This window comes from Epinephelus lanceolatus, chromosome 19 (genome assembly GCF_041903045.1).
Source record: "Epinephelus lanceolatus isolate andai-2023 chromosome 19, ASM4190304v1, whole genome shotgun sequence".
Taxonomy (NCBI): domain Eukaryota; kingdom Metazoa; phylum Chordata; class Actinopteri; order Perciformes; family Serranidae; genus Epinephelus; species Epinephelus lanceolatus.
The window spans coordinates 29,227,109-29,241,647 of record NC_135752.1 but is presented as its reverse complement, the minus strand read 5'-3'; the positions used below and the strand labels follow the sequence as shown (position 1 = coordinate 29,241,647).

Below are 14,539 nucleotides of genomic sequence, written 5' to 3'. Positions count from 1 at the left end.
CAATCTTGAAGGAGTTCCCAGAGGTGTTTAGCACTTGTTGGCCCCTTTGCCTTCACTCTGCGGTCCAGCTCACCCCAAACCATCTCGATTGGGTTCAGGTCCGGTGACTGTGGAGGCCAGGTCATCTGCCGCAGCACTCCATCACTCTCCTTCTTGGTCAAATAGCCCTTACACAGCCTGGAGGTGTGTTTGGGGTCATTGTCCTGTTGAAAAATAAATGATCGTCCAACTAAACGCAAACCGGATGGGATGGCATGTCGCTGCAGGATGCTGTGGTAGCCATGCTGGTTCAGTGTGCCTTCAATTTTGAATAAATCCCCAACAGTGTCACCAGCAAAACACCCCCACACCATCACACCTCCTCCTCCATGCTTCACAGTGGGAACCAGGCATGTGGAATCCATCCGTTCACCTTTTCTGCATCTCACAAAGACACGGCGGTTGGAACCAAAGATCTCAAATTTGGACTCATCAGACCAAAGCACAGATTTCCACTGGTCTAATGTCCATTCCTTGTGTTTCTTGGCCCAAACAAATCTCTTCTGCTTGTTGCCTCTCCTTAGCAGTGGTTTCCTAGCAGCTATTTGACCATGAAGGCCTGATTGGCGCAGTCTCCTCTTAACAGTTGTTCTAGAGATGGGTCTGCTGCTAGAACTCTGTGTGGCATTCATCTGGTCTCTGATCTGAGCTGCTGTTAACTTGTGATTTCTGAGGCTGGTGACTCGGATGAACTTATCCTCAGAAGCAGAGGTGACTCTTGGTCTTCCTTTCCTGGGTCGGTCCTCATGTGTGCCAGTTTCGTTGTAGCGCTTGATGGTTTTTGCGACTCCACTTGGGGACACATTAAAGTTTTTGCAATTTTCCGGACTGACTGACCTTCATTTCTTAAAGTAATGATGGCCACTCGTTTTTCTTTAGTTAGCTGATTGGTTCTTGCCATAATATGAATTTTAACAGTTGTCCAATAGGGCTGTCGGCTGTGTATTAACCTGACTTCTGCACAACACAACTGATGGTCCCAACCCCATTGATAAAGCAAGAAATTCCACTAATTAACCCTGATAAGGCACACCTGTGAAGTGGAAACCATTTCAGGTGACTACCTCTTGAAGCTCATGGAGAGAATGCCAAGAGTGTGCAAAGCAGTAATCAGAGCAAAGGGTGGCTATTTTGAAGAAACTAGAATATAAAACATGTTTTCAGTTATTTCACCTTTTTTTGTCAAGTACATAACTCCACATGTGTTCATTCATAGTTTTGATGCCTTCAGTGAGAATCTACAATGTAAATAGTCATGAAAATGAAGAAAACGCATTGAATGAGAAGGTGTGTCCAAACTTTTGGCCTGTACTGTATGTCTGTTTTGCATAAAACCTGACTGACATGCGTCTATTATGGTATCTAGTACAGATTTCAGCCTGTTAGATAGTACAAGTGCAAAAATTTTGTAATCATTATTTAATAAGAATATTGGGCGCCAGTTATCTAATATGAGATGATCTTTCTTAGGTTTAGGAATGAGGGTGATAAGACCTTGACATAATGTAGGAGGGAGTGAACCTCTGTCTGTACTTTCTGCATATACTTCTTTTAGAAATGGGGCTAAACTTTCACAGAACTGCTTGTAAAATTCGGCCGTCAAGCCATCTGTTCCAGGTGATTTATTGACTTTTAAATGGTTTATAGTGTCAGTGATTTCATTTAATGTAATAGGGCGGTCGCAAAAAATACTATCTGCTTCACTCAGCTGATTAATATTAGGAATAGAATAAAAAAAGTCAGAGCTAGATTGATGGCAGTACTTGGAGGCAAAAATCTGACTATTAAAGGATCCAGCAGTAGGAAAAATAAAATCACAAGTTCCTGAGCTTCTAAGAAGCAGCAGTACACCCCTTGGTACAGCATCAAACACGACTGCATACTCTTTGGGTGGGACTGGAAACTGAAATTTATTCATAAATTCTTGGTAAGAGAGTAATTGTCCTCCATCATTAACAAGTTGTTTAACACATATAATCCCATGATCAAACCACTTCCTGTAAAATAACGATTTATTTTTATAGAGAATATTTTCATTGTTCCAGATGTAGAGATTAGTTGGTGAGAAGCTATGCTTATAAATCAGTTTCCAGGCAAGTAAAGCTCGTTTATGAAAGTTTGACAGTTTTACCGGTAGTTTTTCTATTTTGTAATTACATTTCAATAAAAAGTGGATTCCACCAACAGCATTAAACACAAATTTAGGAAAAATATTCCAGATGTTGTCTCTCTCTTTGATTAGGTTTGCTAACCACTGTACTTTGAAAGTATTGTTCAGCATTTCAAAACTTAACACCTCCATGCCTCCTTGACTTTTAGGGTTACATAAGATTTGTTGCTTTCTATAGTGACATCTGTTCCTCCAGGTAAAATTAAATACAGTCTGATCTGTTTTTTTGTAAATTGCTGGGGGCATTTCCAGAGACAGGAACACATATAGGCTATGGATCTGGATATACCTTCAGCTTTAGAAAGAAGAACTCTAGCCTACCACTCAGTGACAGGTCTCTCATCAGCCACATATTGGACCTCTTGGCTATTTGTTGTGTTATTGGGTTAAAATTTAACTTGCAGCGATTGTTTTTATCAACAACCACACCTAAATAAGTGACAGTGTTCTTAGCCTACAGAAAAACGTCATCCCTGTTGGTGCTTACCGACGTCACCGCGCAGTGCATTATGGGGCGGTTGATCCCTTTGCGTGTAATGTTTTTGTACTGAGAGGGAGTATAGGGAGTTTAGTGCCATCTAGTGGTGAGGTTGCAGTTTGCGTGTAGGAGTACCGACACGAAATGCAGCCACCTCTGTTTATGTTTGTCTGTTCAAGGCTACTGTAGAAACAAAATGGCGAACTTTGCAGAGCACCGCTCCTTACATAGATACACTAAGGTAACGAAAACACACCCATTTTTTTTTTCAGGTGATTATAAACTAATTAAAACATAGTTATTATGAATATTACATACAATTTCTGCTAATATATGCCATTAAATAATACACACTGGACCTTTAGGTGTGACATTTCATGGTCAGGTAACGGCTTGGCTAGTGGAAGCAGCTACTACAGAACACACCAGCATAAATTATATTCACACTTTTACTGTCTTTAATTAACTCATTAACTCTTTAAACACTTTGGAGTGACAACACTGAGTGATGTGTACACTAACTGACAGCTGTAGGTGTGACAAATGACGGCAGCGGCAGGAGTTAACATGAGACATGCTGCCTGATTAGATTCACCTGTGCTTAATTGAGGGGAGGTGTCACCTGTGTTGAAAGCACAGGTTTGTGAGCTGCTAATTAGTTCACACTGGAAGATGTTGAGACTTCAGAGACCACACTGCTCATAAAAATAAGGGAACACTTAATTGTCACAGTGAAACACCGAGTCACTTAAACTTCAGGGATATCAGTCTGTCCATTTAGGGAGCACAGGTGATTGTGAATCAGTTTCAGCTGCTTTGGTGCAAATGAAAGTGACAACAGGTGCAATGGAGAGGCAAAAGCCAACCTTCTAAAAGGTAATAGTTTTACATGTGGTGGCCACAGACAGTTGCTCTCTCCTTATCCTTCCTGACTGACTCTTCTCTAGTTTGGTGTTCTGCTACTGTCTTTGTCACTACTAGCAGCAGGAGGCAGTACCTGCAGCCTAATCAGGTTGCACAGGTAGTCCAGCTCCTCCAGGATGGCACATCCATATGGAAGGTTTGCTGTGTCTCTCAGCACAGTCTCAAGAGCATGGAGGAGATACCAGGACACTGGCCGTTACACTACAAGAGTTGGACAGGGCCGTGGAAGGGCATCAACCCAGCAGCAGGACCGGTATCTGCTCCTTTGTGGGAGCAGGAACAGGAGGAGCACTGCCAGAACCCTCCAGCAGGCTACTGGTGTGCATGCTTCTGACCACACTGTCAGAAACAGACTCCATGAGGGTGGCTTGAGGGCCCAATGTCTTCTATTGGGACCTGTGCTCACAGCCCAGCACTGTGCAGCTCCATCAGAGAACACCCGAATTGCCAAGTCTACCGCTGGTGCCCCGTTCACAGATGAGAGCACGTCTACACTGAGCACATGTGACTGGCGTGAAAGAGTCTGGAGATGACGTGGTGAACGTTCTGCTGCCTGTAACATCAACCAGCATGACTGGTTTGGTGGTGGGTCAGCGATGGTCTGGGGAGGCATATCCTTGGAGGGTCACACATACCTCCAGGTCATAGCCAAGGGTACTTTGACTGCTGTTCAATGCCGGGATGAAATCCTCAGAGTGATTGTCAGACCGTACGCTGGTGCAGTGGGCCCCGGGTTCCTCCTGGTGCAAGACAATGCCCGGCCTCATGTGGCCAGAGTGTGTAGGCAGTTCCTGGATGATGAAGGCATTGATAACACTGAGTGGCCCTCTTGTTCCCTTGTTAATTTATGATCCCATTTGTTTTAATAATTCAATCCCAACCCCTAACAATTTTGTCTCAAAAACTTTAAACGTCAACATCAGAGATTTTTAACTCAATATACCCATCAGTTTCTTTTCAATTTCCCAAAAACATGTAGTTTTCTTGATATTGAGAGACAATTTATTGACATCAAATTAGATTTTAAAGATTTCCAACTACCTTTAAATAGCTCCCTAGAGCAAAATAAGTTTTTATTGTACAATAAATAAAATAATAATAACAAATTTTAACAAACCAGTAACATTGCAAATATCATTTATGTAAAGGTCAAACATCAAAGTAAACTTACACCTTTTGGGTGGAGAGGGAACTTTAATTTTCCCCTGAGCCAGGATCCAAGGCGAGTCCAGCAGGGGGAGCACTTCAGTGACTTTGATTGATAAGCTGTCATGGGTATCAATCAAATTAATCAATCAGTCTTCAGCACCATCAGCAGGCAGCCGCTTATTTAATACAGCAGCTGACATCTGCTAAAACCTATGAAATCAACTGGAAGCTGCACGCGCGTGGGGCCATTAAATAACCATCAATCACTCAGCAGTAATTACGCACTGGAGACTGTAACAACTGTGGGGCTGCTGTGTGAAACGGCCGGCAGGGGGCGACACACGCCCGTTTTAAGGGCTTTATGTATACACTGCAAAAAAAGAGTGGGTCTAAGGAATATTTTAACATATAATTCAATCAATCACACTTTGCTTTACAGTCACAGTTTTCCTTAAAGTTGAACAACTTGGCTCCAGGTGCACACCTGTTACGCTTTTTTTCTGATGCAGTTTCATTTGTGATTTTTTTTCTTGAAGAATAAAAATTAGTCAGAATCTGCTTTATTATGTAAGAAGGGAGAATAAAACTCATCTCTCATATGATAATAAAATACACATCTACACTGAAATGATTTAATTCCATTTGAAGCACACTAAGGAACATGTTTACCTGAGCAATTATCATTTTAACGCCAGTGGTCAACTGATTAATGAGGTGGACTTTTCTTGCAGTGTGTGACGTGTGGGGGCCGAGCAGAGGGCTGCACTGATTTAAGTTGCAGTCATCTGGATGGATGTTATCACTCTCCGAGAGACTGACAGTGTGAGGACCACGCTGCGCTGAAGAAGTCGCGTTGGGAAGTACACGAACTTCATTTAACGTGGATTTACGCAGCGGAGACGCATGGCACCGCCGGGCTGGCACCACAGGATGATACCTTTACCGACTTTATTTTACGTTTGAGAACGAGAGAAGGAAACGGGGAGCGAGGGAGACGGATACTTATGGTGTGGTGTCAGGGTGCCTCAGCCGGCCGTGTCTCCTCTCCAAGCGGTGCGCTCTCCGTGGCCGTACTTTCCTCTGTGGGACTTCCGAGCGGCTGGGACGCGAGATGGGATACGGAGGCGCGCTGGGATGCTGCCTGCTCGCTGCGCTGTCCTGTTGCCTCCTCCCCGGCTGCAGAGGTAACATAACCGTGGCGGTGATGCTCCCGGACAACCACCACAAGTACCCGTGGGCTCTGCCGCGCGTCCTCCCGGCCATCCTCATGGCGCACGAGGACCTGCACGGCAAACACGGGCTGCTGCTCGGCCGCGTCATCAACATCTTGAACTACAGCACCGAGGACCCCATCGCGGGCTCTTGCGCCGAGAGCAGGGCGCAGGTTGTAGCCGTGGACGCCAAGCTTTACATCCGCCCGGACGCTTTCTTCGGGCCCGGGTGCGTGTACCCGCTCGCCTCCGTGGGGCGCTTCGCGTCCCACTGGAAACTCCCGCTGATCACCGCCGGAGGACCCGCGTACGGCTTCGACAAACGAGAGGAATACCGGACCATCGTGCGCAGCGGGCCGTCCACCACCAAGCTGGGGGACTTCACCAACGTCCTGCACACGCACTTCAACTGGACGTCCCGGGCCGTGGTGATCTTCCACGACCTGCGCCACGACGACCGGCCGCACTACTTTCTCTCGGAGGGGATCTACCTGAACCTGAAGGAGGAGATGAACATCACGGTGGAGGCCCAGCCGTACGAGGACGACTTCAAGTACTACAAGGATCTTATTAGTTTCATGAAGGAGCGCGGGAGAAGTAAGTCCATGCTGCAGGAAAAGGTGTGATTGAGTGTGAAAGTTTGAAATCCACGAGCATAGCGCAGTTGAACAAATATCCAGACTTGTAGTGTCCTAGATATCACCTCCAAAACAACTTTAACTGTATCTGATCTACATTTTATAAAAACAAATTCTTTAGTGTCCTTTGCGCCTTATCTTTGACGCATGTGCCTTTATCTCTACATAGAGCAGATCACCAGCTGGTTACTATAAAGATAATGTCCGCGGATTGGAAAGGAAATTCCCTCTAACAGGATCATCTGGGAAACTGTTTGGTAAAATTATCTCCCGCTTGCAGGCATCTCCTCTTTGCGGAAAAAGTGCGCTAAACTGCGAGGGAGGCAAAAACAGCTGATAAAAATATGTCTATATAACTTGTTTTTAAAAAAATGCTGCAATAACAGATTCCTCTCTTCCACAGTGAGGTCACACTGAAGTTTCTCCCAGCAGATACAAACAGAGGTGGACTGGAATAGGTGCAGGGAAAAGCCTGTTAATTCCGGGAGTTATTACAGAGGAATGTTTAGGCTGTGGGCTGTCTGCTGCTGCTGCTGGTTTATTGCCTGCAGGATGACCACCACCTGCGCTCTTTAAAGGCAGAGACAGACGCAGAGGGTTGTGATTGAATGGGTGCCCTCTCAGTCTAAACATGCCTTGTTATATGTGGCTTCTTGCTGCTGGTGTTCATTCACTTGTAATGAGGAGCTCATTCCAGTCCACACAAGTTTAGGTTTTAAATTCAAGTGGAGATGCCATCCTAAGATATAAAATCAGGTGGCTAAATGTGAGGGAAATGTGTGTAAAATGATGCACAAGACATCTAGAATATTTCTGTTTGTTGCCATAAAAACATGGAGGCTTGAATATTTCACTCAAGTGGAAACACACATCTTCAATTCAGAGCTGGAACAAGATGACACACACTATATATGCTCTCAGCAGTGTGGCATAAGATGATTTTCTGCCCTTAATGCTGCTTATAACAAAAGCAAGGGAGTTAAATGGTTAATAGAATTAATTATGAAATATCTGATCAAGTTGCAAAACACTCATTTTCTTTTTCACCCGCGTAGATCGCAGCTGTGTTGGCGATGAGGCGTAAATCACACAGCAGAGTGGCTGTTAATCACTCGTCACTGTTCTCGCTTTAAGTTTAATTAACTGGAAACATTGTGAGGCTGACTTAATCATTACTGCTGTTGTGAAAAGTTGATTGTGGGACTGAGAGGCTGGATTATGGCTCGTGCAGCTGCACATGTGTTTGAGGAGAGACAGAGATCAGCTATAAGAACACAGAGGGAAGTAATGGCATATTCCTGCACCCCAACATTTAGCTGTAGCTCTTGGCTTTTTTAATAGTAAATAACAGTAACAACCTTTGGGTTTTCCAGGTGTGTATAAACGCCTGTCCTGTCTTGTCCTTACTTTATAGTAATATTGTGGTTATAAGCGTTAATAATTCATTAAAGTCACAGTTTAATATTAGATAAATTACCTGTATTTGCTTGCTTTCCAAAACTTAGATGAGAAGATCAGTTCCATGTCTGTGTCAGGAGGCAATTAGCTTAGCATTAGCACAAAGACTGGAGGCAGGGAAAACCATAGACATATTAAGGTCCATGTAGACGTTATATTGACTGTGTCAGACTGTTGCAGTGACATGTCAACATCACTGCCATATTGGAGGGGGCAAGAATTGCCTGTTGAGAAATGCAAGTAACTGGGGTGCTGCGATTTCTCTGGATTTCAGTGAGTTGTTTTTATATTCATAAGTTTAGTTGGAAGAGTGAGTACCAGTGAGTATGCTATAGATATAGCTAACTTTTTTTCCCTAATACATGGAGATCATAAAATCAGTAAAACTGGATGAGAAATGTTACGGTATTGTGCTATTTATCCAGAAAAAAATGCCGCTACCCCTGGTTACTTGCATTTGTTTACGGGAAAGTCTTGCCCTCTCCAAAATGGTGGCAGTGTTTACGTGCAATCCAGCAGCCAATGAGGCATCAGCATCTATGTGGGGCAGGGATTGACAACGGTTACTGTCAAACGAGCAATGTTTAGCCAAAAAAAGAAAACAGCCTTGTAAGTTGAATCTAGCCTATCAACATTACTAATAAATTTACATGAGCATTTGTTAATATGTTTCAGCACAAGGTGGCAAGATTGCAGTGGGCAATTTATGATTATATGGTACTTTAACTTTGCAGTGTTGCAGATGAAAGCAACATAATTGGTGAAGAATCATTTAGGCCTATAATAATGAATAGAAATTAAAATGTTAAAAAAAAGAATGGTTATTCATCACCATCTAATTTTTTTGTCAAAGCCATAGTGTGCCATTGGAGAGCGCCTAAAGAGCCACATGTGACTCTGGAACCACAGATTGCTTACTCCTGAGATGGGGAAAACATCTTTGCTCAAAGTAAAAAACATACACCTGTACAGCTCATTAATCAACATGTTGTATCTTGTTTGTTTGGGCTATACAAGAACACTAAAGTAAAAATCTCAGTGTGTTGTTTTGGTGGCAGTTATGTGGTGGAAATATTTCCTGATGAACAACAGCCGGACTCAGTGACAGCATGCAGCTTCCTCAAGTCTTGTCATAGTGAGGTTGCCAGGTGTGGTACCATCATGCTTGTACAGAGATGAAAACCAAAAGCGCAGCTCTCGACTGTATCTGGCGGCCCGCACTGCAGCCAGAGATGCTGCATGGAAGTACTTGTCAGATGGATAAATCAACCTGGTGTCACAGAAATATGTGAAATGACTATGACCTCTTATCGCATTACATGAAATTTCATGCCGGCACAATGGAAACTATGCTGTTGCAAAGTAATTTATTATCCTTTGTCGTGGTAGTAACACACATTCTCTGGTTCAGTGGTGTCATGCAATGGGCACAGGTATATATTACCACCCCATAGGTGCTATATAGAGCAAGAAAGTTTGCTTCAGGAGGAAGGTTGGGATGATGGATGGGTTAAACAAACACTGGACTTCACCTTGGAGACCGTTGTTCATGTTCTGTGTCAAACTTAAGGTTAATGCTTCTTTTAACTCAATATACTTAAGTGCTTTATGTAGTTACATCACGTTGCATGATGTACTTATGTCACTTTATGTTGTATTTAGGTCTTGCATGTAACAAACAGTTATTTCAACCAAAAAACAATCTTTTTCTAAACCTAAGGAAGTAGTTTTGCTGCCTTAACCCAACTGTGCCACCACCATATAATTTCTACACAATATGTGCCTCCACTATGTAATGCAGTGTTAAGAGATCATGGTCACCTTATATATTTCTGTGAAAACGCGTTGAGATAAACTGTTTTTTGTCAAAAGATAGTTCTCTGTAACTCCCAGTAAAACTGCAAATAGGATTTTATATTTCTGTTCATGTATAGAGGCAAACAAGATATTCAGTATTTACTAGGGCTGCCCCCTTATAGTCGACCAAACGTTAGTTGACCAGAAAGGTCATTAGTTGGCAAGATTTCATTGGTCACTTTGTCGCAGAAAAGAACAGAAAAACAACAACATGAAACTCTATTAGGAGCTGTGCCCTGTCAAAATAAATCAAAACCTATATGACTTGCCCATGTGGGAATTTAATTTTAAAGGACAGACACAGGAAGTGGCCGTGCTCAGCAGTCAGATAGGAGTCAGGTTAATTTCCAGGGCTGGTACCTGCGGTTATTCCACAGGCTAGTTAATAACATATCGGGCAGGAAATCCAAAGCGTGGGATCATTTTGAGAAGGTGAAGGACGAACCCAAGGTGATATGTAAACTCATCTTCATTGGTCGACTACAAACATGACGTATCATCTGAAACATGGAAGTAGCTGCATGCCCATTAGCCCACAGCGTCATTAACAGGCGGCTCGCTCAGTGTGTGACGTGCACTTGTAGATAAAATATAGGCCTATATTAATGAAGGTTCATTAGTACGGTTTGTATTTCTCTGTAATGTAGCACAGTGTTAACAATGTTACTGATACTATTCTTTCTCACACCTTCAACTCAAACCATTGTGCTGCCCCGCCCAAAATATATCATTTAATAATTACGTTAACATCGTAAAAATGCAGGTGACTAGTCTAAATGACAACTATTGGTCGACTAGGAAAATTCTTAGTTGAGGGCAGCCTTAGTATTTACCATTTTAATGAGTTTCAGAGGTGTTCAAAAGTCGTATCTTTGAACTTTGGGGTGACCCAGGCTCAGTTTTCACTGAAGTAAAGGTAAACAAAAAGGGGCGCCTAAAAGAAAACAAAATCCCCAAACTGAAGATAAGGATCAATAAAATAGTTGGACGAAAAATAATCAAATTCTGGGGATTTCCATGCTTTCAGAGCAGTCAGAGGTATTACATGCTCTTCTGAGACTGTCCTCTCAAGAAAAAACTGTAGCATCAGTTTTGTGCCTGAACCAAACCTTAACCAGAGAGCGGTCATATCAGAAACACTAACATTAACGTTTTGTTAATGGTTATTTGTGACAGTTTTGGAAGGCACTGACAAACAAAGGCTTCCTGCCGACAGGGACGTCAAAACACTTGTGCAAGTTTTTTTGCAGGGAGATTCCAAGTGACACATTTTGTCCTTTAGTTTGGAGAACATCTCCAGGTTCGGATAGTTCTCTGAAACACTTGAGATGATGTTTTAAAGTCACTGTGTCTTACGATGTGTCTTTGCAACCATCAGGTGAAAGTACAATATTTCCCTGTGAGTTGTGTCAGTTTGAGTACACGTGCTTCCCACCTTTTCTTGTTGTTACACACAGTTATGTCAATTTAGTATTTTTCTCTAATTGGCATGTTCTTTAGAATGAATATTGCATCGATGTGTTGCAAAATGTGTTTCTCCCGATACTCCTGGCAACGTTTGGAGGGAATCATATCTGGAACCAGCTCAACATCTTGGAGCGAAGTTTGCTTCCAACCAGTAAATCTTGGAATATTATGGTCTCTGGCACTGTGAAACAAACAAGACTTTTACAACAATCTGTTGTTACAGTAACGGCATCAACAAATAATGGAATAAACACAGCGTAAAGGTAATTAAAGGGCGGTGTGGCAGCGAGGGAAAGAGGTGAAAGGTGCAAGCCGCCAAACACCCCCACTCCTTCCCCATTCCCAAATGAATTATGGTGCTACCGCAGTGAACTGGAGGTCACGGAAGCTAATGGTTTTGTCAGGGCTTGTCCCGGCTCGGCATTCAGCTCACTTTTATCCCAGCAGATAACCTCCGGGCTATCAGCTCTGTAATGTCACCCGACTGCTGGTTGGCTTCAAATGGTGGGAGGCTGGGCCAAGGTGGGAAAGGAAAACGGGGGCTTTTAATGTGAAGCCACACATCATTGGAGCTTTGACAGCTGACCAAGTAATTGCGTGCCATTGTGGAGTTAAACATCCCTCCCACCACGGCCTCTAATTCCCTGAATTCCTCATTTTAATACCTGGTAAATGCAGATGTGGGATACAAATACACAAACTCAAGTTTTCAGGAACCTCACTTGAGTATTTTTTCCTTATGCAAGACTTTCTAGTATTCCTCGACTGCGTTCATTTTACTGCCTCTGACAGCTGGGAATACTTCACATTGAAGATCCTTATTTTACATTCAGCACTAGATAAGCTCATTACCAAACACCCAGACTCTTCAGGCCCTCTGGAAGTCCCAGGTTGTCAATATTTCACGGTAGTTTGATTAATTGCACATTTGTAAGGGAATCTGCACCAGAACAATATCAACTCAGGCAGGTCCTGCATTATTACCACTGTAATTTTGTGGCCCTGTCTTGTTGAGGGTCCAGGCCTCTAAATCACCGCCAAGTAGCTCTGGTGTCATGTTAATTAAACAAGACTAAGAATCTACAGCCATGCTAGCAGCTCTGTGAGGCTGTACCTTGGAAGTATAAGGAGAGCTGGATACAGCATTGGAGATAGGGCTCATTATCTCCTATGAAAGTTGCTCAGTGGTACGTGGTGCCAAAAAAGTTCAACTTCTCAGGTATAAAATTACCTGGATCAGGCGCACTAGAGGTTTCTGCTGTCCGAGCCAGCTTCTCACGGTTTAGTCTAACTTGAATGTTATCGGACCAAATGGCTCAATTTCATTAGGGCTCTGATACTCAGCCCCATGGCGTCACATGATGCATCCGGAAGTTGTCATCCAACAGTTTTACAACTCAGTCAAATTGGCTTCAAAGCCCGGTGTTGTTGCAGGGTGTATGGGCTGTACATGCTAACGCCTTCATGCAGTTTAGAGTGTTAGCATGCTAACATTTTCTATTTAGGACTAAACACAAAGTACAGCTGAGGCTGATGGGAACGTCATTAGTAAGGGCCCAAGCACTGGACGCAGTTGGTCACGAGGGCCCTGTTGGAATTGAAGGGATTATTATTATTACGATTTTTATTTGCGGTCTTTGAGCACATTTTTGGGATGCGTGGGATGCTCGAAAACTCATTAAACTTTGCACACTTGTCAGACGTGGTAAATAGATATCTGATGGGGGTTTTAAGTTTAGGCCTGGCAAATTGGCTCAGTAGCACCCCCAAACATTTTTCAAAGTAAAAGCCCCCACCTTTAACTTTAACGTCATAGACAAATGAAATTTGGTAGGCACATGTAACACTCCAAGACGTACAAAATAGCCTCTTGGAGCCATACTCTTAACCTAACAGTCTAAAAGTCTGCCATTTTGAGTTTACTGTGCAATTTTGATGCATTTATAGTGCAGGGTCTGACTTTTACAGAAATGAACATGGGCATCAGCCAGTGTCTTGCCAGCACCCCCAAGCTGCAAGGGCCCGTTCATCACTGCTTGCAGCTTTAATTTTGTGTTTTGTCATAAACCAAATTGTTGTACAAATTTGTGAGCTCCTGACTTTTCATAGCTTCGTCGTCAGCTCAAAATGTTAGTCGTTACATGCCCCCTTTACGTACCTTAAATATCTGCCCCAAATTTCGCAGCAGTCTGTCCAATAGTTTGAAATATACATACCTCATAAACAAAAGTCAGCCTCATGGCAGTGCTAAAGGCGAAGTCAGGAAATCAGCAGTGGATAGATGGGCAATGAAATTCACAGAACGAATGACTGTGCCATCCCTGTAGCTATGCCTCTAGAGGTGCTTAAAACAATCAAGCCAGTCAGAGCTTTGTAGAAAGGATCAAAAGTAAGGATGTCATCTTCTTGAACCAGAAAAATAGGCACAATAATGAGGACAATCATGAATGAGATTGACACAGCTAAGTCCACTTCCAGAAATAACTCTTGAATTGGCCAATTTCTGGAATTGTGGGATAAAGTTAACTGCATGGGCTCGGCAAGGAAACACTGTCTGGGGATTCAGAGCAAGGACGTTTTGCACTAAAATGAATGTAACTTTGGATATGACTGCAACCAATAGCTCTCTCATGTACATATGAATGAGTGAGCATTGTATTACGATAGACTTGAAAAATGTGAACCTATCCTTTAATGGGAATTTGGCAATGACAGGGTACATACAGAAGGCATAGTAGATCATAGGTGATGGCTGGAGAAGGGCCCAACAGTGAATATTTTGCACTGGGATCTCCCAACCAGTCACTCCAGCCATGGCTAACTAAATCTCCAGAGTGTCAACATTTCAGAAAGTCCCTGTTGAAGTCGATGCTCAAATCCATTTCAGACATACCTAAAGTGTTTTCTCATCCTGTAATGGAGAACATAACCTTTCCACTGATGTGAAAATCTATTTCCTTATTATCTCATTGTCTCCAGTTTTGGGGATTTTTATATTTATAACACTCTTACAGAGACCAGTCCTCACACTCTCCCGGTCTTCCTCGAAACTACTTTTTTTCCCAAGAAAAAATTCCTATGAAAACTGTTCTCACTCAGTGTATTCTGTGGATGGAGCATTATATTGGGGTGGAGGCAGAAATTGCAG

The 14,539-nt window shown here is 42.9% G+C and overlaps 1 protein-coding gene across 1 annotated transcript in view; it reads left to right on the top strand.

Annotated features, from left to right (window-relative positions):
* The first annotated feature begins 5,558 nt into the window (after positions 1 to 5,558).
* Positions 5,559 to 14,539, top strand: part of npr2 (natriuretic peptide receptor 2) — a 98,899-nt gene continuing 89,918 nt past the window's right edge. Inside the window, exon 1 of the mRNA XM_033646468.2 lies at positions 5,559 to 6,568. Within this exon, the coding sequence (XP_033502359.1) occupies positions 5,872 to 6,568 (697 nt within the window). The 5' untranslated portion in view covers positions 5,559 to 5,871. The remainder of the gene's footprint in view (positions 6,569 to 14,539) is intronic.